Source organism: Cibotium barometz, chromosome 8 (genome assembly GCF_041138505.1).
Source record: "Cibotium barometz isolate CiBa-2024 chromosome 8, ASM4113850v1, whole genome shotgun sequence".
NCBI classification, from domain to species: domain Eukaryota; kingdom Viridiplantae; phylum Streptophyta; class Polypodiopsida; order Cyatheales; family Cibotiaceae; genus Cibotium; species Cibotium barometz.
This window is the reverse complement of record NC_141053.1, coordinates 24,028,003-24,052,137: the sequence shown is the minus strand read 5'-3', so window position 1 is coordinate 24,052,137 and position 24,135 is coordinate 24,028,003. Positions and strand designations below refer to the sequence as shown.

General features: G+C 47.5%; 2 protein-coding genes across 3 annotated transcripts in view; one reads left to right on the top strand and one right to left on the bottom strand.

Moving 5' to 3' along the window:
• The first annotated feature begins 6,012 nt into the window (after positions 1–6,012).
• LOC147636067 (pentatricopeptide repeat-containing protein At5g27110-like) overlaps positions 6,013–24,135 on the top strand; it is a 26,476-nt gene continuing 8,353 nt past the window's right edge. For both annotated transcript variants that reach the window (XM_086801500.1, XM_086801499.1), the window contains exon 1: positions 6,013–6,485. The gene's annotated coding sequence lies outside the window, so the exon portion shown is untranslated. The remainder of the gene's footprint in view (positions 6,486–24,135) is intronic.
• LOC147636068 (uncharacterized) lies at positions 9,042–10,681 on the bottom strand. The gene is made up of 4 exons (XM_086802066.1): positions 9,982–10,681; positions 9,705–9,808; positions 9,265–9,426; positions 9,042–9,173 (listed from the first exon to the last, which is right to left on the bottom strand). Exons 1-4 carry the CDS (start codon positions 10,679–10,681, stop codon positions 9,042–9,044), a joined length of 1,098 nt encoding a protein of 365 aa, XP_086658192.1.

Genomic DNA, 24,135 nt, shown 5'->3' with positions numbered 1-24,135 from the left:
TTGCTCATACAAAGCCCTATCCTCACTTAGATTCTCTGCATATGCATGATTACCCTCATCATTCAAAGTGGGATGCTCTTCAAAATGATTTGCTTGAAAATTTTCCTCAGGCCATGTTTGAAGCCTTTGCACCACATATTGTATGGCCACACCAAGTAACAACTGCATTAATAGCATGGAACACACACTTTGTAACATCCCATCCAAATCTACTGTGCCCGGATCCAGCTCACCCACTGATAAACATTCATTCTTCTCATCCAAAGACGGAAAAGCATCAACACATACAAAGTCCAGTAAGGCATCATCGAGAATAGCCTCCAGATCTGAATCAATCTCATCACAATCATTTGGCTTACATAACACCTGCACATCCTCACTTGCAACCAACAGTTGACTAGCATCAAGCATAGAAGAGTCCAAAGCTGATGGGGATCTATTATATACCATGAAATCATCCAATGCATCATCTAAGATAGCATCCAATCCAGGATCAATCACATTGAAGCCATTATCATCTTGCAATCCCACATGTTGATTATCATGAACATTCATACCCCCATAGCTATATCCATTTGGTTGCTCATATGCAGCCTCTTGAGGCTCTGTGACCACACTTTGCATATCTTGCATGTTATCTCCCAGTATTTCTTGATACATGTCTGCAGATGGGCTTAGAACTATGGGTCCCTCACCCAAGTACCCTTGAATCTGTATATCATTGAACCCTGCATGATCCAAAAAGACAGATTCAATTTCCCTCTCCAAATCATCATCATAAACAGGCTTCCAAGCTCGAGATTGTTGCTCACAAATGTGGTTGCAAGGTAACCCTGACACTGATGACATAGCATCACCCTGTTTATTGTTGGAACACCCTGTTAGCATTCCAGAATAACCCAAATCCAAAGAACCTTGGCAACCAGCTTCAGAAGCAACATCACTGTTGGAATCACCCATATCACTCACCCCCTCTAAATCAATCACACATACTTGTGGCCCGTCTGCATATTCATGTACATCATCCTGCTTATAAGCATCATAACCAGATAAGAATGCAGTAATGATAGCATCTTCTTCTTGTCTTAGACCTTCAAACTCTGCAATCATGCTTTCAACAAGAAGCATTGGTTCCTGCTGTTCTTCACACATATGATACGACACCTGAGGAATACCCTTCGAAACACCTGTCCTGAAGCTCTCTGAATCAAGTGTCTCCTCAAGCATAGGCATACATACATCATGTGGTATGATCATAGGACCCTGTATGTCTGCACCCTCAGAAAACAGATTATACTTGCACAGTTCACCCATTGCATCTTTATGAGGCTGTAGCAAAGCATCCCTTTTTGCACTGTGAAGGCTTTGTTGCTCACTAATGGCTTTTTGCAATCCCAATTTAGCATAAACAGCCTCCACAATCTCTGTATCAGCCTTGAATAGCAATTGATTGTCCTCCATAAGACATGCATCAACAACCGCTTCTAAATTTGCTCGGATTGTTGCTGGAACACTATCACAGCTCACATTATACCTGGAACTCGCATAAATAAGTGCATCTGCAAAATCATTCCATCGTTTGGAGTAATACTCTGCTAGTTCCTGCACTTCATCTTTTAAATCAGGACTTACAAGGTATGCAAAAGATGCAATCATCATGCTTTCAGGAACCCCTTGATTCTTCATCTCTGTCTCGTAACACCTTAGATAGCTTTCTGGATCATAACCATCAAATATATTGACCCTGTCATATACCAATTGCACAGCATTTTCCACAGCTTCTTCCTGAATTTGCTTTTCTTCTTCAATCTTCCTGAACCGCTCTTCAAGCTCTTTCATCTCTGCATATAAATGCTCCATTTTGCTAGTCATCTCTACGTACTCTCACCCCAGCGGTTTCACGTCGGGTTCACCAAAGCTGTCGTGACGTGGGCGGTGTCGCTGGGAACACACTGGGTGTCTGGCTGTGAGAGTTACATCCAAAATCCCAGCAAAGAAAGCATATAACTCCTCAAGGGAAATCACCAGCAAAAGCTCAAGACCATCATAAATCAAATACCAATTACAAATAGGCTTCACCCCAAAACCATCAAGGCACCTTGTTCACATATATATAGGCAAATCCAAAAAACATCATAGCCTACTGTCATGACATACCACACTTAGGCAACACACATACATCATAGCCAACATAGGCATGACATATACCATGTCTTCACAAATCCCAAAACCCAAAGGAAAACAACAATTTATTATGACCTCAAGACATGCTGCAGCTCTCCATCTGAATCCTCAATAGGCGGTCTTCACATATAATCTTCCACTTGTCTGTCTTCATGATGCATTAATGGTCTTCAAACTGCTGTCCATGTTCCAAAGTTGCTAAATAAGAGCATCATTTGAGGATGGTCGAAAAGGTGATCTCATCTGGCTTAAATCCCTTCTCTTTCATTGATTCAAAGAGAGCAAATGCCTCCAAAACTCTGCATATGCTGCAATCATCACATTCCATGTGGTTACATCCCTTACAAGCATCATGTTGAATACTGCACTGGCACCATCTATATCTCCACATTTAGCGTACATGTCCATGAGGGTATTTAACAAGAAATATCAGGCTCAGAGCAGCTTTCACAAACTTGTACATGGATTTGTTTGCCATTGGTTAGAGATACACAACCAGTGCACGCTTTCAAAGCCAGAATGAAAGTGACATCGTTGGGTCTCATGCCTTCGTGTTGCATTTGTTTGTAATATGTAAGACCCTCCTCTTTCGTCCAGCTGCGCCAACTGCTGTAGCCTACACACAAAACACACCCGGGGCCTCTGTATTCCGTCAGCTCCCCGTCCCTGCAGCAAGTCTCCTTATTTTCCCAGGCGGCCCGTCCCTCCTATCTGCAGCAGCTGCCGCCTCGTTTTTGCTTCTCTTGTAGCTGCCCAGCTCCTCTGCGCTTCTCTTTGTAGCTATGCGTGAGAGCCCTTTTTTACCAGAGTCTATTCCCTGCATAAAGCATGCGGCTCCCCTCAAACTGCTCCCCGGTGACCTTTTTTTTTAGGTGCGTTTAGCAGGTATACATCATCATTCAGAAGAGATCAGTATTGGAGAGCTGCCACCCAGCTCCTTCGCTCTTCAACCCCCTACACGGCGTTCTCTCCTGCGCACCCTCCTCTGCCCTCACAGCAGTTACCAGTACAGCAGTACAGTACAGTAGAAGGAAGAAATGGCCCTCTCTTTGTTCGGCCGCAGCAGATCAGGCGAAGATCCCTTCTACTCCCTGCTCTTCGATTCGCTCCTTCCCGTCTTTTCTCTTCCTCCTCTGCGCTTCTCTGCAGCTCCCCTCTAATTTTCTGCACCTTGCAGCGATTTTTAGAAACCCCCGCTCGCCAGCCTTCTAGCGAGCTCCCTTCACGTGCTGGCGGCTACCTTTTTCCATTCACAAAGCTTCCACGTATCCCTTTATATTATTGGCCACTTATCTTGTATATTTCATTTATTTTTCTCATGCCTCAATAATGGCCACTCACATCAATGCTCCTCACACATGGTAACCTAAAATCCCACTCTATCTCTGGGTGCAAAAATGGTACCACAAAACCACCGCTGGCCGCATCCACATGAATTAGAGTGTCCCGTCTTTAAATGCCCTGTATATCCCAAAAGAAATCAACCATGCCAGTGTATCACTTTATGCTTGAAATCACACTATATTTGAACTCCTATTTACAGAGTACTAGCATATCAAGCCCATGTACAGTTTATACATCACTGCTTGCATGTCCATGTCTCTAAATTCATATGAATTGATCACAGAGAAGATTTTCCCTACATGGACGTGCCACAGCACGACAACGTTGATGTGAAGTATCACTTCATTCGGGAAGTACTTGAAGATGAGCGCATCCATCTTGTTAAGGTACATACGGATGATAATCCTATAGATCTTCTCACGAAGAGTTTGTCCTCCGAGCGGTTTGCACATTACAAAGAGCTGATGGGCATTACGTGAAGGTATCCTTACACTTCACTAACATGTATATATTCACAGCACTATGGCTGATTGTTCTCCCACACACATTTGTATATCTTATAATGTGTAGCACTTGTCTGAAAAAAGTGGTAACTTGGTGTATTTTTATCGACTAGAATTTAAAAAAAAACATATAAGAGTTTTCATTTTCCTTATTTAAGGATTCATTTATTATATATTTTAGTTTTGAAACCAATATTTAGTAAACATTTTGGAAACTAAAAGTAGGTAGATTGAAAAGTTGTCCTTATATTTGATTGGTTGAAAAAAATGTTTGTTTGTTTGTTTTTTTTTTTTTTGCTTGGAAAAAATAATTTTATAGAGCATTGATGTGTAGTGCCTCCCCCTATGAGAAAAACCCAACCCCCACCCCCAAAAACACATATAAGGACATAGGGTAAGGGCGAGAGGAGGGACATGTGTGTGTATGTGTGTGGCTTGGCTGCAGGATTACATGTTAACTTTGCAAAATCTAAACTGCTTCAACTGAATGCATACTTTTGGCATGAGATATTGTGCCTTGGACAAATCTTATCACCATACCAGGTTATAAGACATCTGGGCTATCCACCGTTGGTTCATTTCCCTTAAGGATGAGACATGGTGGGGTTTACAAAAATTGAATAACCAATTGGATTATTGGAAGCTTTCCACATGACTTCTGCATGTTCGACTCTGGATTGTTCAATCCATTCTTATGGCCTATGTTTAGTTCTACTTGACTCTTTTAGTTTGGACCAAAAAAGATATTGACAGTTTCATGTATGTCAAGAGCTTTGGAACGTCACCACAACTAATAAAAAGGTCCTCAGGCTATTGAAATACGAACTTGTTTGTATGCCTAATATGCATGGTGGTTTGAATATTCTCAACATACATTATCATTTGTTATCCCAAAAAGGCACTGTGATCATTGATTTTCTGTGACAAAATCAACCATGGGAAATTATGCTAGCCACCTTATGTGCAAATATGCAAACCTTGGCATTTGGTGCTAGATCCCTACAACACACTAGGACATTGTTCTTGGACTTTTTGATGGTAAAATACCTGGCTTTTCGTATTATTCAGGATTGGAAATAGATCCTCTCACACTTACATTGGTTTGGCAGGAATGCTGACATTAGAAACTCTTTGGCTTTAGAAAGTATACATGGGAGCAGAGTCTTTGAGGAACCACTAGCATTATGAGAATCTCGAAAGCTTATTTTTTATCCACCAAAGTTATTCGATATGTAGAGGATGTTATAGATGTGAATGGATAGGTTCTCACCTTTCCTCAAGCAAATGGTCAATATGATTTGGGCATGCATCACAGACAAATATGGCAAGTGATTATGCAGATAATGCGCTCTATACAACTTGTTTCATCTCTTAATGCACAAAATATGTTGATGGTTTGGAAATTAGATTGATAGATGCCTGGTTATAAGCCTATCTCCTCATTTGATTAGTTGATTGCTACTAGAGCATATAAGTTGATTATTCCTCCCCCATGGATTACTAAGCATGCTAATTAGCTTTGGTGGATATCTAAGCCATTGCGTTGTTGGAAAACATGCCTTAATAGAATTTGAAAAAATAAATTCCCCTTGAAACAGAGAGTCGTCCTATGGAGATGCTTGGTTGGGGTACTTCCTGTGGATATACCTGTGGATATACTACTGGTCAAGAGACACATTGCCTGACCACACTATTACAGGTGCTATCATGCACGAGAAACGGTACCTCATTTGCTTTGGCACAATCCATCTTCTCATGCTCTTCTTGTTGATAGGCTTTTTGGATATTTAAAGGCTCGTTTCCCTTCCAAGCAATTATGCATGTTAAGAAATCAGCGAGTCTTTACTAAGCGATCAGTTGATACCTATACTTATTTTAGACGCTCTTTACGTCGTGAATCTTTCCAAAGACTCTTATGCCTTGGGTGAGATCACTACTATATGCCTTGGGTGAGATCACTACTAGGCAATTAGATGTGTTTTTCCAATGTTTCTAGTTTGTCCTTCTTCTTGGACAGCCATGCTTGTACCATACCTTGAGTAATTAATTAGACTTTTTTTTTCCCAAAAAAAGTGTGGAGAGAGAGTTTGAAAAAAGGGAGAACGTATCTTTGTGCAGATGCAAGCTCATAATTCAGCGTACACTATGATCTGGAAGGGGCAGCCTAGTCTGAGATTCTGCAGTCTGTGGAAGAATTCTCTCCACTGTTGCAATGGCACAAAATTCCTGGGAACCCAAGCTCCTCTAGTTTCTTCTTTAGCACAGGGGCATTCTGGGTTTTTCCACAACACCTTGGCAGCCAGGAATTTTCACACTTCGAACAAGAAAACTCCTAGAAAAGGCGCGTGGGAACAGGCCGTGTACGAGAGCGCTTTTGGGCAAGGGCAGGCCTTTAGAGAGGAGTGGCAAACCCCAGCAGGAGGTTTCAAAACCATGGAGAATCTAGCAGACCAGGTATTTGAACTGTTTCCGAACTCTCTCTCTCACTTACACCCCCCCCCCCCCCCCACTCCGCCCCCCCCACTCCGTCCCTTCCCCGTCGTCTCTTTTTATTGGTTATGAAATGTAGCTTTGCCATTGTCACCTGCAATCTTGGTCTTCATATAACAGTTGAGTACATTTAGACAGGAATTCCCTTGAGTTGTGTCTGTGCTGTAGATCATTATCTTGATTTCTGTTAGGTTGACATGCAAAAACTCTATAGGCTGCCCAAGCATCATGGCCGCATATGGACTACTGTTTTTACTAGTATGGAGCGTGCTCAGCCTTGTGTCGATGATGTATACAGCTAAAACAAGATGTTTGGTGGTGGTTGGGAGGTGTGTGTGTGTTTGGGGGGTAGGGGGGTAGTGCTCAAATGGAATCCTTATATTTAATGCTACTTTACACATCCTTCAACATGCTATTGGAAATTCTGTTTGCGTCATTACATCTGGAATTGAGCAAATACCAAGAGTTGTCAAAGTACCTATGACAAATGGGCTACCAGTTGGGATATTTTTAGAGGACCCATCTGATAGATTGGGACATGTGGCAAGAAAGTGAACAAATGGCCACACTTGTCACTTCAGCTATTGTGTGGCTCTCCACTTGTCATTATAGCCTTCTCTTTTCATTTTAGCTCATGGGAGCTCCCTCTCTTCATTTGGAGGAGGCTCTCTTCCTGCACAAGAGCCTCAACCATGTTGGTTGTCGGTATTCTCGTCAACTACTACTTGTGGAGAGTTCCTACACTCCTTCACTCCCCTCAAAAGAAAATTTCTTTATTTCTCTAACCTCTAGATGATTGCACCTGCACCGTCCCTATACCGACTGTATGGAGACTGATTTGAGGGTTGTACTTGTTGTAGTAGCCCTTGTATTTGTTGTACCAATCACTGTACCTAATGTATCATTTCTTGTACTTGCTATATTAGCCACTATACTTGTTGTACCAGCCATAGTGGTTGAGTACTTTAGGTACGGTGCGATACGGTATGGTACGCGCATGAGTATGTAAAGTATGCATTGGGATGAGTACTTTAAGTACATTCATTTTAAAAAAAAAATGTGTGTATTAAAAAAAACACATATTATAAATCATTCATAATTTAGTAACACTGGTACACAAAGATGCACAAAAAACAATTGACATTGTGCTTATTCTTTCTATCTTTAGCGGTGCATTTGTCCTATCAACTACTTATTTGTTGTACTAATTCTTTCTATTTGCTACTTCCCTTAGTGCTAGGCTTCATTATGGCTGAGTCTGCCTTGCATCTCCGGAGGTTTGACAGAAACTCAGTACGAAGGGCTTTGTGTGAATATATGCTCTTATGTGTGTGTGGAGTGCGTGTGTGAGAGCATATCTTGATACAGAGTTCTACACCCACTATTGGGCACTGATGACGTTAGTGGGGATGTCGTAGTATCTAGTCCATACTATGCATAATGGAGTTGATAGTTATATAGTCTTGTGGGTTGACTACCATGAGTATATAACATGCACGTTCCTAAAAGGTGAATTTAGGCACGTTCCTCGATTCATTTAGGTATATAATTGAGCCGTATTAGCGGACATGCATATTTCACATTGTGAAGTTTTCGTCCGAGCTGCGGCTAGTCGATATTGTGCTTATTCTTTCTATCTTTAGCGGTGCATTTGCCCTATCAACTACTTATTTGCTGTACTAATTCTTTCTATTTGCTGCTTCCCTTAGTGCTAGGCTTCATTATGGCTGAGTCTGTCCTGCATCTCCGGAGGTTTGACAAAAACTCAGTACGAAGGGCTTTGTGTGAATATATGCTCTTATGTGTGTGTGTGTGTGGAGTGCGTGTGTGAGAGTACTTGATACAGAGTTCTACACCCACTATTGGGCGTGTGTGAGAGCACTTGATACAGAGTTCTACACCCACTATTGGGCACTGATGACATAGTGGGGATATAGTATCTAGTCCATACTATGCATAATGGAGTTGATAGTTATATAGTCTTGTGGGTTGACTACCATGAGCGTATAACATGCACGTTCCTAAAAGGTGAATTTGGGCATGTTCCTGGATTCATCTAGGTATATGAAATGCAAACATGTATGCTATATAAATGTCAAATGAGATGTCAAATGAGCTGCACTGCATATAACATGAAGTCCTACTGAAGTTGAAATCCTAGTACATACTACAAAGTACAAACGCCAATAGCCATATGGCGAGCTCTCACTCATCATCATCCAAGCTTGAAGATGAGAATGATGAGTAGTCTCCATCCGTGAGGAGATTCCCATCAGAATCATATAGTGGCTCCCGCTCCCCCACATCACCTGGTATTTCCTCAACAATGGTAGAGGTCCCAGGTATCTTCTCTGGAAGAGTCTACATCTAGTGCTCTGGACCACCTCTACTGATCGCTATGGTGGCTCTCCCTTTGGAATGTACACCACGAGTATACACCTTGGTGCCTCTAGAGATGGAAGGACGACTCTGTTGAGCTGAAGAAGTGAGGGAGCTGGTAGTGAGAGCTCGAGACCGAGCTCAAGTGACTCGTCTATCAATGGTCTCGAGCTCTCTGTGAAGCTGTCTGTATATCTCCTCCTGCTCATCACGTACTATGTCGCTCTCCTTGGCATGTTGCTGGCTGTGGCGCTCGAACTCCTCAATATCAACCTATGGAGCATGTATTTACTAGTAGTTATTAGTGACTAATCACTTTAAGCTTACTATGAACTTTGAAGTGTATGTCGTAAATTTTTTATACCTTTTTTGGTCTATCCATCTTTCGAAGATTCCGAATTAGTCGAAGGTTGGCTCTGTAAAACACCACCCTCTCTAGTTGTGCCGTGCTCAAGCGGTTTCGGATTTTCGTGTGGATAAGAGAGTAGGAACTCCAGTTCCCATCACAGGCTCCAGAGGAACAATCCTTAAATCCATGAAGATTCAAGTCTTAGTTATAACAAATCTTAAAGCTTGCACCCTACACTCGTGACTCCAAAGCTGAATTTTTTATCAATATGTATTTTGTATTATTACTTGGAATAATAGCCAAAGTGCAAGGGCTTTTAGTTGAGGCTGACGGTATCCACGTGTCTCCCACCAACCAAGAGGCATCTTACACACCTCTGGCAGCATAGAAGCACCGTGACTATAGAGTTCTCCAAGGTTATTGGCGTATCCTATTATCTCTCGATCAATGTGTACCTGCTGCCCATCGGTCAGTACACGACTCGTGTACTGATCTCTCATGGATAGAAGCGCCGTGTCCATGAAAAGATCTGCACTCTTGTAGAGAGGATGCAATAGTGCTGCCATACCATGAATTGGACGACGCATCCAATCCCATCTCCTCTCTTCAAGGAGCATAATCTCATCCACCTTGTGAATATCAATAACCATAAGTACATACTACGAAGAGTAATTTATAAATACTAAATATTAAATAGACATTGCAATTTACAATTCAATATTTAGTGTTCACCTGGCTCTGGATATGACTGTAATGCTGCAAGCTCTCTCTTCATCTTGTGGAAAAGATGATAGAGTATTCCCATGGTAGACCCCTCCATATTTATGACACGCAAGAGAATAAAGAGGGGTTTCAAGACTATGGTGAGGCTATGTGCTTCTGTCCGAAACTCCTCATCTAGCACTTTTCTTTGGATGGTCCTTGTGGCTTCATGATTTGCATTATGCAGTTGCCTCCAAGGTGCATCAACCACTGATCGGCGAAGAGCATCTCGAACATCATATAGACGCTCTAAGACCAAATACATATAAGCGAATCTAGTCTTGGAGGGTCGTATGATATCTTTCGCACTATGAGAGCGAAAAATAGCCAATGCCTTGTGCTTCTTTCTAAAGAAAGAAGCTATGCGTGTAGCATTCTCGATGATGGGCTTTACCCAACTCAAGCTCCCAATATCCTCCATAAGAAGATCCAAGGAGTGTGTAGCACAAGGAGTCCACACAATGCTTGGAAACTCTTCCTCAATCTGCTCACCCATCCTCCTGTAGTTAGGCGCTGCATTTGTAGGCAAAGGATCCAACGACACATCGTCATCAACGATAGTGCTACGAATCTCTCTGCCATGTGGAAACTCCTTGGGGTTCTCCCTTATAATAACATTAGCCATCTCCTGTGGAATACTTGGGCACCCACCAATTCCCTTGCCCCCCATCTTTGACATGTGGCGGATGACTCGTGTGATCGAGCTAGACTGCAGTAAGTTACAATAACGGCACTTCCAATGAGACGAGTGCCTGAACCTGCTGATGATGTGCTGTTAAGGATAGTGGTGTGTGCAGCCCAGTAAGGATTTGGTGCCTTTGGCATCTTGGACAAGTTGCAATTTACAAAAATCAATATTAGAAGCCACATTAGCGGCTGAATTTCTGAAAATAGAGGGATTCGAGAATGAAGATTGGGAAAAATACATTAAAAAATTGGGGATTAAATTAGGGATTTTTCAAGGGGCTGGATTTCTGAAAAGAGAGGGAATGATTGGAAAAAAAATTAAAAATACATAATTAATAGAGGTAATTTATGAAAATAGAGGGCTTAGGGAATGATTGAAAATAGAGGGAATTTTTGAAAATTGGAATTTCTTGAATTGGGGGTAATGATTAATCTGTGTTAAAATTAAGGGTAGTATTAGTTTAATTAAGGGTTGAGAGAGAGAGAGAGAGAGAGAGAGAGAGAGAGAGAGAGAGAGAGAGAGAGGGGCACCACACCTTAGCAGGTATGATAGTAGACAGCCAGCGCTAGTACGGGTTCCGGAAGCGCACAGTATGGTGTAGGTACAAGACATGTATGAGATACGCGACAGCGGCCCAAAACACAAGAAAAATAATAAAAAAAAGGTGCGGAATCCTACGCGATGCGAAAACGACCCATTGGGGATTAAAAAAAAAAGTCCACGTCAATTGTTCCGTATGCCGTACGGAATGTATTGTACGAACTGAACCAATCCATACCAATATGGAATGCAACTATGGTACCAGCCCTTGTACTTGATGTACTAGCCACTGTACTAGTCAATGTACTGGTTGTACCGCCATTGTACGTGTTGTACCAACTCTATTACAGAGTTTTTCTATCACATGGCACCTTGAAGACCCGTGGTGATGGGGAAGCTTAGTAGCCTCACGGGGAGAGGTGGTTTACACACATTCATGGTATTTTGGGACTTCTTTTGATTAGCCCGTGTGTAAGGTCGAATGATGGTCGTATATGGATAATCTGGCATCTCTCGTGAGGAGAGTAAGGCCCTCAAAGCTTGTACATGATATTATTCTCCGTGGGTAATAAAATACTCTGAGGGGGAGGGTTGTCTGAATATGCAGCGGAGATGATAACCAAATCTGAGAACACTAGAGCAAGAACAGTGCAGAAAATAAACAGCACAAGAGAATGAGAGAGAGAGGCATGTAACTCTGCTCTGTATACACAAGATCCCGGAATATCCAAGATGATAATAGCAAGGGGTGTGGGGGTCCATTATATATGGACCCCAGGCAGCAGTCGGCCTGCTCCAGAGGCAGCCGACAGGTGCAGATTCTCCACGACTAGCTATAAGACCAGTCGGCTAGCACACATAAGTCGGCCAGCACTGTACTGAAGTTGGGTACAGTCGCCTAAAGAAAGAATGCGTCTACCAGCTCACGACTGCCCCCTCAAGCCACAGATAAATGGGAAAAATATGGGAAAAAATACGGGGAGTGAGGAAAAATGAGAAAAGTACCTACAAGGGCGGGCACACCCACAACAGAGGCCTTGGTGTCTCAGTAAAGACAAGAGATGACTTCTAACACCCCCTCTCAGCTCCTGGCTGTGAAAGCTGGAGTGCCGCCTGAGCATAGCCTGAGGTAGAGACTTTGAAAGAATGGCTGTAAATCAGAAAAAACAGCAAATAGATCTTGCAAAGAAGCACATGTGCAAAAGAACTGAAGTAGAAAATTTGTTATCTGCTGAAGTTGAGCACGAGGGCTGCCCGTAGGTGCATACAACCAACAGCAATGGCTGAATAATGAAGTGCTAATTATGCTAACCCAAGCCACCTATTTATAGGTTGGACAAGAGCTGGTCGGCCAGCATAAAAACAGTGGGCTGGCCGACTATGCAAAAAACACTAGAATAATGTCTAAAAAAATAGACAAAAAGAGCAAAAAATATCTAAAATAAGATGAATGCATGGCCTCATAACTCTGGCCAGATACAGCATGAAATATGCACATATATGCCCAATCTGGAGATGATAATGCCAACACCTCCTCATCAGCGCCAGATGGACGGACCAACTCCAGCACGCTGAAGAAAGACCTCCAAAGAAGCTCAAGGGAGCGGTTTGGTGAAGAGGTCAGCAAGATTGTCCTGAGTGGAACAATACTCAAGTCGAAGAAGACTAAGCTCAATCCAATCCCGAACAGAATGATAGTGAACCTCAATGTGTTTGGAGCGGCCACGTATCACAGGATTCTGAGCTAAAGCAATGGCACTCTGAGAATCCGAGAAGATGACAACAGGGGAATCATGCGCACAACATCAATGCTCCAAAATTTGATGTATCCATAACGCATCGGCTGCGGAGAGAAGATAGGATTTGTACTCAGCCTTGGTAGAAGAAGCAGCAGCTGTCCTCTACTTCTGAGATTTCCAAGAGACCAATCTTTTTTTTTTTCCGAGAAAAGATCCTTTCATTAGTTATATAAAAACGCCCGTAGGGCTACAAAAGATCTCTCCTGCTCATAAGAGAACCAGAGCAGTGAATACAGCAAAGAAGCCCGGGAGACTCTCCCTAGGTGCTGCTAAATACAAGCATCAGTACAAAGGACTGAGGGGCTAAATCATACAATAGGAGGGGGAAAAAGCCAAACAGGTGGCCTATAATGCCAATGGGGGGATCCCGTGTGTAAGGTATAGAAGGGGCCGCTGCGCCAGGTGGTGTGAAAGGCGTGGCGCCGCAAGATCGCCTCATCCGAGTCGCCCCGGATGCGGTCATACTGTCCTCGCAGGGTGTGGATCAACTCCTGCCAAATCCCCCGTACAGTCTTTGCTGGTGGCTCCAGTCTCCCCTCAAAGGCCGCGAAACACCGGGCCCTCCAGGTGAACCAGATGGTGAGGCTGCTGAGAAGCTCCCATCGTAAATCCCTCTCCTGTGTCCAGCTGGCGGACGAGAAATCCGGTGACGGAACCAGGCGAGGCTGGTCCCTAATGAATCTGATGGCCTGACTGTCCTGCTCCATCTCATAGCCCATAGCAGGCCCTGACGAAGTCGACCAAGCAGTGGCACCCCACGTAAACATACCCTCTGGAGAGAGGGGGGCCAGAATACGCAGCATCCGCAGCCAAATCTGCTGCGCCTGAGGGCAATCCCATAGGCAATGTCTCTGTGTCTCCATAGGGTGGCCGCATCGGACGCAGGCCGCCGGAAAACCGCTGTAAACAAGCCAGGTGCCAACTGCTGAGCCCCTGTGGACCAGCCACCACTGGAAAGTCGAGATCGTGCGGGCCTGTCGACTAGCCCAGAGCCGAGTCCAAAAATCCTCCAGGAACTCCTGTGAGAGTCCCTGTAGCCGCCAGTGCCCCGCTGCAGCTGGAGATACCATCCTCCTCGTTGTCAAAATATGCCGCCCCAGCCGAACAGTATACTGGAAAAAGGTGATCTCTTTGGCCTCAAGGGATGCATAAGGATCATGCCACTCGTACTCCCCAGGGTCCCACTGTAGCCGAGCCAAGGGGCGCGCTGCATATGCCCATATGCGCCAATCCGGGAGCACATCTGCAGGGTCGGGGTCAATATGCCACTTCCGAGAAGCGGCGACCACTACCCGTATCCTCTGAAAGGTGCACTCTGCAACCAAAGGCGACTCCACCTCCACTCTCTGAAGTCTGCCCTCATCCTGAATCTCATAGTAGAGGCATCTGCCATCCTCAGTGCTAGCTCTGACAGTAATTAGGATCTCCAACTGTGTAAAGGCTCCCATCCACCGTGGGGCCACTAGCTCGAAAGGCGTGAACCATTCCTCTGTGAGTGCCTCCTGAATATCATCCCTCATAATCAAACCCCCTCTGAAGTGACTCAGCCTCTCCACCTGGATCTCCTCTGGGAGATCAGAAGGCCTGCCAGTCTCCAAAACTACGTGCTGGGCCTGCCGCGAAAGGTCCCCAGGCTAGACGAGGCCGAGAACCCAGCATATGACCCTGCTCTGTGTGAACCACTGGGCTCCAGATGAGCGGCTGTCTGGCCCGCTCCTCAACACAAGAAGGATGTCGCTGAGAGAGCCCCGGTCTCAGCAACTCCCAAGCTCTCAGGATGCTCAAAGCAAATCTGTCCTCCCATCCTCTACTGAGGCCTGTCCTCCTCATCTCTATGAAGATCCAGTGAATCTCTAGTGCCCAAGTGCCACCTGCTGGGCGAGCCTGAGCCTGCAGCCGCTGCAAGAGCAGCTCTTTCCACGGCTCTGCGCTTGGAAGCAGCCCCCGAACAATAAGCTTCCCCAATAAGGCTCTACTCTGATCGACTGGATCTATAATGCCCAAGCCTCCCTGAGCCAGCGGAAGTGTAATAACTGCCCATGCAACCTTTGCCCGGGCTGGCTGACCGTCCCTCCCAGACCAAAGAAAGTTCCTGATCAGCCTCTGTACCTGGCTGATACAAGAGCTCGAAAAGATCCAGCAAGACGTAATGTACCACATGGTCGCTAACAGCACCTGATTTGCCACCACCACCCTCCCAGCCAAGGATAGTCGAGCTGTACTCCAATACAAAAGGACAAATCTAGTCCAATCTGGCATCCCAAATACCGCACTGCTGTGCCAGGAGGAATCCATCTAAAACCGGGGTCCGGGCTCCATGTCGGAGTGGGAGCGCTGCTGATCCAAAAGGCCACTGTCTTGCGCCAATTGATCAATGCTCCCGAAGCTGCACTAAAAACCTGGAGCGACTGCTCTGCCCGAAGAAGATTGGCCTCTTGGCCATGCAAAAATAAGCCCGTGTCGTTAGCAAACTCAGCATCGAGCAGGTCCTCCCCCCGGACTGGGAGCTGGAGTCCTCTCAAACCAACCTCCTCTGCCGTCAAATACATGCTCATAGCCTCCGCAAAGAAGAGAAAAAGAAAAGGGGCGAGGGGACACCCCTGACGGACTGATCTGGTCAGCTCAAAAATCGGCCCCCGTCCTCCTGCAATCAACACCTGGCTACGAGCTGTGGAATACAGAGCCACCACCCCTCTAATCCAGCCTGGCTCAAAGCCCAGACGAAGCATAGTGCCCTCTAAGAAACCCCAATCAACTCTATCGTATGCCTTCTCAAAATCGAGAAGCATCACGACCAAGTCCTCACCAAGAAATCTAGCTCGGGCCGTCGCCTCCCAGAAAGTAAAGATGTTGTCAAGGATACCGCCCTCCTTGACGAATCCTGTCTGGGTAGCATGAATCAACTCCCCCAGGAAGGGCTGGATCCTCAAACTCAAGGCCTTGGCTAAGACCTTGTAGATAGTATGGAGGATCGTAATAGGTCTCCAATGCCGAATATCATCTGATACTCCCTCCCCCTTGGGGATAAGAAAGATCAAGCCCTCTGAAAAGCTCTGTGGCATCACCCCAGTGTCCAACACATACTGAAAGCCCCAGCGGAGGCCTGGCCCCAAAAGGTCCCAATAGCGCATAAAAAAGGCTAGCGTCAGTTTGTCCTCTCCTGGGCAACTATGTCGCGGCAGGACCCTCAAGGCCTTGGCAAGCTCAATCTCTGAAAGAGGCGCACCAAGAATTGTACGCATACGATCTGTGACCCTCCTCTGCACATGGGCCCACACAGTCTGTCTGCAAGCATCCTGATCCTCAGTGGCTGGCTCCCTGAAAGCAGGTCTCTATAGAATGATATGGCAATGGCTCTGATCTCCCCGGGCTCAGTAGCGACCGATCCATCCGGCCTACCCAGCTGACGGACTCCTGCTCGAGCATGGCGGGGTCCAGTGATCTCAAAAAACTCCCCAGTCACTCTATCACCAAGTTGCATCCACTGAGAGGCCTGACGACGATAGTAAAACTCATGTCTCTGCTCCTCTGCCTCTCTAACCTCCTGGCGTGCCTGGCTCAGCTGGGACGCCACCCACTCACATGTAGGCTGCTGCTTCTGAAGGCGTTGAAGCGAAGCAAGGCTGCGTCTCAGTCGATGCTCCTGCTCGCGAATCTCTCCCAGCCGTGTCAAAGTTGCAGCGTGCAAAAAAGAGCTAAGCTCGATGAGTCCCTGGGCACACTGGCCTGCTGCATCCTGGTCAGAGCACTGACTATATCATGCCAGATCCTCTCAATGTCCTCAGCGAGACTGGGATCTGTAAGTACCCTCTCTGGGATCCTCAACTGCAAGCTGGGCTCCCGTGTCCTCTCCTCCAATGTCAAGATAACTGGCGCATGATCTGAAAATGAGGTGCCAGCGAGAATGCCGACGGAGCCCCCTCGCTCCCCTAACCAGTCGCCCACATAAAAGCGATCAATCCGTGATAGATTAGTCCCTCCCTGCCGCGATCCGACCGAGAGAAACTAAGACTATCCTGAGAGCGGGAGAAGGCCCCATGCTGCCATGCATGAGTGATCCTCAGTGACATGCAAAACCGGTCCCAAGCTGCAAGCTCCGTGCCGTGCACTGTAACGTGACTGCCTCGCACCCTATCGGCCGGGTCCTCAAGCATGTTGAAGTCTCCACCGACACACCAATGTGCGGCCTCTGGCAATGCATCCGTAACCTGGGTCCAGAACTCTGCTCTGGCACTAGCATGGTTGGGCGCATAGACGTTGAGCACACCCAGTGGCTCATCATGCATCCTCAGAATGACATACTATGCTCTACTAGGCACAATGATCCCTCGATCCACAATGGCCTGTCGCCATACATCTGCAATGACCATGCATACTCCTCCCTGTCCACCCAAAGGACCAAACCCTGCAGACCAAAAGGTGTCCCATCTACCAGGCATCACCAAACCATATCTCCGGATCCTGCTCTCACCCAAGTGGTGCTCCTGCATCATCAAAATATCAATGCTGCCACCAACCAGGCATCTCTGAAGCTCCTGCCTCAGGCAACCACGATAGCGTATAAAATGTGCTCCGCCAAGGCCCTGTACATTCCATGAGATGATCCTCATGGATGACCTACTGAGGTGGATGTTGTCTCAGCCGTACGGCGGGCCTTCGCAAGCGGCTTGGATGGAGAGTAGTCCCCATCCGAGCGGCTGCGAATCTGCCCACCCGGTGTACTGCAAGAATCACGGATCAGGCGCCAGTGGGCTGTGGTCCATGGCGACTGCCTCCCGCTCTGACAGAGCAACCTCGTGTATACATACATATCCAGGGTCGCGTGCTAAGTCTGCCACTATGCGAACGACCAAATGACGAATCCCTGAGGCATCCACACTCCCGGGATCCAAGAAAAAATGAGCCAACTCCCATAGTCGGCCTATCACATCTGTCACCTCCAGATCGCTCACATGATGAGAAAACTCAACTGCCTGAGTCTTCAAAGTGCTAAGAGCGAGCTCTAGAGTCCACTCCCGGTCGCATGGGCCACATAGAGGGAACGAGAAGACCACCGCTGAATCAAGTGCCTCCTCCCCGCGGGCCGGAGGTATCACTACATGAACTTGGATGGGTGCTGGCTCATGGGGACCCTCTGCTCCAAAAAGCCATGTGAAGGCGTAATCAAAAGCCTCTGAGCGCTGTCTAATGCGGCGACTCAGCCGATTGCGGATAGATGATATCCGTGAAGCCCGAATCGGCATGGTAGGTCTCCTCTGTGGTGCTCGAGCGAGGTCGGTGCTCAGCGCCCTCCGGACTGCAGGTGAACGCTAGGGGATTGCCAGGGCCTCCTGGGAAGGTGAGGCGGGCGGGGGGGGGAGGAGGGGGGGCCGAGGGGGGTGGAGAGGGAGCCGCTGCCGAAACCGGAGCGGGGACGGGGGGAGGCGAAGGTGGAAGCGAGGCGGTGGGAGGGGACGGGGGTGGGGGGGGTGAAGGAGGGGGTGCTGGCATCTCCTGGTCCTCAGTCGTCGCAGGGGTCTCCTCCTGGAGGGGAGCAAAGTTGTTCCTCACGGGAATCCAGTGATGCTGAGATTGTGGCTGCTCTGCTGCAGTGGTCTCTGGGCGTGCTAGTGTGGCTGTCTCCCTCGACGGCGCCCCTGTCCAGGTTGCCACTCCGAGGTCTCTGTGGCCTGAGCAGGTGTCTCGGAGGCAGCTTGCCGAGCCACATCTGTGGGCGGGCCATCAGGGGCCTACTGCTGTGGTGAGGGTCGGGGTCTCCTGCGAGGGCAGGCCTTGGCCAGATGACCGACCTGCCTGCAAATGAAGCACTGGTTCGGGAGCCCCGAGAACTCCACTCTCTGATCAATCCATCCCCCCCCATCCTAGGTAGCTGAATGACCTTAGGAAGGGAGGAGATGTGAGACACCAAAACTCTGACAGAAGGTAGCCCAGCTGCTCTGGCCACCACTGAAGCTGCTGTGGGGCCAGTCTCTAGTACCGAGCCCACCAATGCTCCTAGCCTAGAGAGGAGCGGAAGATACTCCCGGCGGAGTCCAGGGAAGCAAACTGTAACATGGAAAAGGCGCTCTCCCTGCTCAGCCGCTGCTGGGTCAAAGCCATGCTGCCAAGGTCTGAAGAAAGCCCGAGCACCCCTGATGTCAAGGGGACTCATGGCTAGGACCTTGGCCACGCTCTGGGCGGTCTCGAACTCAATCTGGTAATGTCCACGGCCCAGTAGCTGTACGTCCAGGATCTTGCCCACATCTACAAGAAGGCGGGCCTGGAGAAGATCCTGGATCTCCCCTCTGCTGGGGCGAGTGCCGACTATACGGCAGATGGTGGAATGAGCCTGGAGGCGTTCCACCTCTGCGGTGAGGCTCGCTTCCTCTTCTGGCGAAAGAGAAAGCCTGATGGGGGTGTCCTCAGGGGCGGGCGAGGGGGGCTGCAGGGGAGTCCCTCTGAGGCGGGGCGGGAGGAGCCTCCATCAGAGTCTGAAGCTATGGTGAAGGCGAGGCGAAAGCGGAGATCCTGCAAGAACCGAGCTGCACACAGAGAGGCGGAAGACGAAGGCCGGAGAAAAAAGGAAAAACCCCCCTGGGGGCGGAAATCAGCAAGAAAAGGGAGGGGGGGGGCGAAGCGGCGAAGGAGTAGCCTGGGGGGGGGGGGGGGGGGGGGGGGGGGGGCTGCGCGCAAGAGGAGTGGGGGAGAAAGAGCTGGCGGAAGGGGGGGGTTGGGGCGCTGCAGAGGGGAGGGGGGCGCGAAGAGGAAGGGGGGGCGCGAAGGCGAGGAGGGGTGGCGGGCAGTGCAGCGAGGGAGGGGGGCGCAGTAGCGAAGGCAGGCGGGGGGGGCAAAGGGAGGCGCGAGGAATGAGGGTGGCGCGAGGGTGCGAGCAGGCAGGTAGGCGGGGGGGGGGGCGCAGGTGTGCAGGTAGCGCGAGCAGGGAGGGGCGGGAGCTTCAGCAAGCCGGAGTGGATAGCCAATTGTCTCCAAGAGACCAATCTTGTACCAAGCATGAAACAATATCCCGTAGTAGATCTCCGAGTATCAATGCAACCAGCCATCAGCATCCGTAAAGCCCACCAAAGAAGAACCACCAGAATAAGTGATGCCATAATTTGATGTGCCACGAAGATACCGAAGCACTCTCAAAGCTGCCTGCCAATGAGATCTCCGAGCTGCTGAAGAGAACTGGCTGAGTACGCTCATAGCATAAGAGAGATCCGGTCGGGTGTTGACAAGATAAAGCAAGGAGCCAACTAACTGCCGGTACTATGTGGAATCCACCAAAGGTGTATCATCCTCCTTAGACAATTTCGCATTGGGGTCCATAGGACAAGAGAGAGGAGAGCAATCTGTCAAACCATACATACCATTCCTGGGAAATGAAGATGCAATCATTTCTCTGCCAAACCTCCAGACCAAGAAAATAATGAAGTAAGCCAAGGTCCGTCATCTCAAACGTGAGGGAAAGTTGAGACTGAACCTGAGTGACCAACTCAATCTGTGAGCTTGCAAGAATGAGGTCATCAACATAAAGCACAATGATGCATATATCCCCATCAGAAAGAAGCACATAGAGGTTTGGATCTGCATATGACCTCTCAAAACCAAGAGATAACAAGAAAGCATCAATCTTTTGATACCAAGCACGAGGTGCTTGTTTGAGACCATAAAGAGCTTTCCTCAACAATATGGTCTTGAATCACAAAACTAGGAGGCTGTTCCACATAAACTTCCTCCTCTAAATCACCGTTCAGAAAGGCAGATTTAACATCCATCTGGAACACAGGCCATCTGAAACGAGCAGCCAGAGCCAAAACAATAGGAATGGAAGTAAACGTGGCTGTAGGAGCAAATCAAAGTCCTTGCCGGCCTTTTGAGCATATCCACGAGCAACAAGATGGGCCTTGTACTTATCCAAAGTACCATATGCATGAAACTTGACTTTGAAGATCCATTTGACATCGATGACTCGTCGATGTAAAGGCCGTGGTACTAAATCCCATGTATGATTCCTCTCAATAGAGGACATCTCAGCTTCCATAGCTTGTCGCCACTGTGGTTGGGCAAGGGCCTCCTCTGGAGATTTGGGCTCATCAATCGTCTGCAAAGTACTCATAAGAGCATAATTCACTGTGGGAGTGGGAACCCGAGAAGATCTCCTCAGACCGGATGAAGAAGTAGAGACCTGGTCATGCAATTGACTATCAGAAAGGCCAGAATCTCGAAGTAATTGCTGGACCCAACGGGGTGGACGAGCCCTCCTCACAAATGTGGAAGAGGAAGTATCCGCAGCTGTAATGGACGCACCCGGGCAGCCGGGGCAGCCGGGGATGAAGAAGGGACGTCCGAGCGTGTGGGAGATGATGTAGAGGCTGTCCAGACTGGCTGAGAAGTTCCGGAAGATGGTCCAGCACTCTGTATGGGGCTGGAAACAGCAGAAACAGGGGCTGAAACAGTAGCAACAGCGGGCTGAATCGCTGCCGAAGTCACCGGAGGCATAGGGGGTGATGAAGTGCCTGATGGGAGCAAAGAAAATTCACCGATATCAGGCGAAAATGGATCATATCCTCAGAAAACTGCATGGGTGAAGAGGAATCAAATCCAAAGAAGGTCTCATCAAAGCGAGCATCACGAGATATGATGATGTCCTCCAACGCAGGATCCCAAAAGCGGTATCCTTTTGACTTTGAACTATATCCCGTAAAGATCATCCTCTTCGACTTCGGGGAAAGTGTAGTCCTCTTTTGACCTGGCACATGTACAAACGTAACACAACCGAAAACTCGTAAGTGTGAGACGGAGGGCTTATGTCCAGAAAACGCCGCCTCTGGTGTCTTCCCATCGACCGCCTTTGTGAGAGAGCGATCGATGAGATAAACTGAGGTAGCCACTGCTTCACCTTAGAAAGAGGGAGGAAGACTCGCATGATGCAAGAGGGATCGAGCCATCTCCTTCACTGTTCGGTTCTTTCGCTCCACTACTCCATTTTGTTGAGGAGTATAAGGCACAGTCGTCTGCCGCTGGGTGCCTTTAGAAGTAAGAAACTCATCAAAAGGTTCAAACTCACCATCATTGTCAGTTCGTAAGAAATGAAACTTTGCTTTGAGACCATTGGAAGCCAAGACCTGAAATTGGCAAATGCATCAGATTTGCGTGCCAAGAAACACACCCATACCTTCCGTGTGAACTCATCCACCAAGAGCATATAATAACGGGCCCCGCCAAGGGACTCAACCTCCATAGGGCCAGCCAAGTCTGCATGGATCAACTCAAGTCTCCGAGTTGCTCTATGTGTAGCCTCTTCTGGAAAGGACTCCTTGTGATGTTCCCCATCATGCAAGAGGAACAAATGTGTGGGAGAGCTCTCAACTCTGGAAGTCCACTTACAAGTTGCTTGGAATGAAGCTTTTGCAGAGCGGCAATAGGCACATGACCAAAACCTGAATGCCACAAAGAAGTATCTGCAATAGAAACTAAGGCATGGGAGGGAGAGAAAAGCTGATGAAGATGAGATTCCGAGGAGAAGAGAAGTTGGTGATCTTGTAGAGGCCTTCATCATGAACACCATTAGCCACAACCGTTAGTCCTCCGATCAATCACTTCAATCACCTCATCATCGAAATAAATGCCAAGTCCCTTCCGAGCAGCCCATGTTCACTGAAAACAAATTCTTTGAAATACGTGGCACATGTAAAACATCATGTAAAGTAGCAGAGGAACCAAAAAAAATGTTACCAACTCCATGGACAGGTAAGGAGGAGTCATCTCCAATGCATACAGAAGAAGAAAGTGGCTTGTAATCCTCCATAATGTGAGAATGTTTGGTCATATGTGCCGAAGCGCCGCTATCACCAATCCACTCAATTTCTTCATGTGTGGCACTCACCTCTGCATCAGAAGTGATCTCTGTGATCACAAGGAAGGAATCCTGTGAAGAAACGGGAGAATCTGTAACTACCATGTATGCCACTTTGGCATTGCCCTCCTCTGGAACCTTATCCTTGCCTTTGTCCTTGGAATCTTTGTCAGCATCTTTGGAGTGTCCTTGGCTTTGTACTTGGCTTTGGCGGCTTTGGAATCATTACGCTTTGCAAAACACCGAGCCTCCATATGGCCAGGCCTGCCACAATAGGCACACTCCTCTTCTTTGGAACCTTTAGATTCCTTAGAATCCTTGCTTTTGCCCTTCTCGCTTGTGTTGTTGCTACCTCCTTTGCCTCCTTTGCCTCCTTTGAACTTGCCCTTACTGTGGCAACAAAAGCAGAATCTGTCTTCCCTTTGCCTCTCAATAAACATTTGTCATGTAAGTAAGTCACAACTTCCTCAAAAGAGGGTAGAGGCTCATGGAAGTAGATGTGATCTTTGAAAGAGTCAAAGGATGACGGCAGCTTACCAAGCAGTTTATGGATCGGGTTGTTGATCGAGCTCCCATACTCCTCAAGTTGCCTCTTGATCCTTGTGAATTCCCCAATCTTATCAATGATATTATCTGAGTCACTGATGGTAATCTTCTTAAGATCCGCCTCCAACTTAGCAATCTTCATGGAAGATACTCTCCCGAACCTCCTCTGAATCTCATTCCACATCTGACTGGCATCACTCCGGGAAGATATGAATTGTGCTTGGATAGATGGTGTCATACAATGGATGATGATGAGACGGGCCGTGCATCCAGAACTCCACGAAGCGCGAGATCCACCAAGTGAGGAGTGGTGACAGAGGGCCACACACCTGCTCCTTCAAGAAGCAATTGCGTATAAAACGACCAAGTATGGTAGTTGGTAGAAATCAGCTTCATGGAATCACTCACTTGAGGGGGTGAATAGGATGGCACATGGGAAGGGGTTGGGATGAGCCTTGAGGGTTTGTGGGAGGGGAGAAACAAGAGAAGTGGTGGTGGTGGGGAATATGGAAGGAAAAGAAGCAGGAATCTGGGAATAAGGTAGAGAAACAGGAAGTTGGGAAGAAGATCCCTGTGAATTTGGGGCTTGGGATTGGGGAGAAGAAAAGAGAATCCCTGAGTGAGAAGAATGACTATGACCAGAAGCCATATCTCCGATAACGCAGCAAAATCCTCCTCTTCAACAAAGCTGATCAGAAAATCAGCAAACTCCT

Excerpts from the sequence above, each read along its gene's own strand:
- LOC147636068 (XM_086802066.1), bottom strand. The coding sequence starts at position 10,681 with ATGGGGGGCAAGGGAATTGGTGGGTGCCCAAGTATTCCACAGGAGATG. Across the intron at positions 9,809-9,981 it reads ACAGTCATATCCAGAGCCAG|CACTATTGCATCCTCTCTAC; the intron begins GTGAACACTAAA and ends ATGGTATGGCAG. Across the intron at positions 9,174-9,264 it reads AGATGGATAGACCAAAAAAG|GTTGATATTGAGGAGTTCGA; the intron begins GTATAAAAAATT and ends CATGCTCCATAG.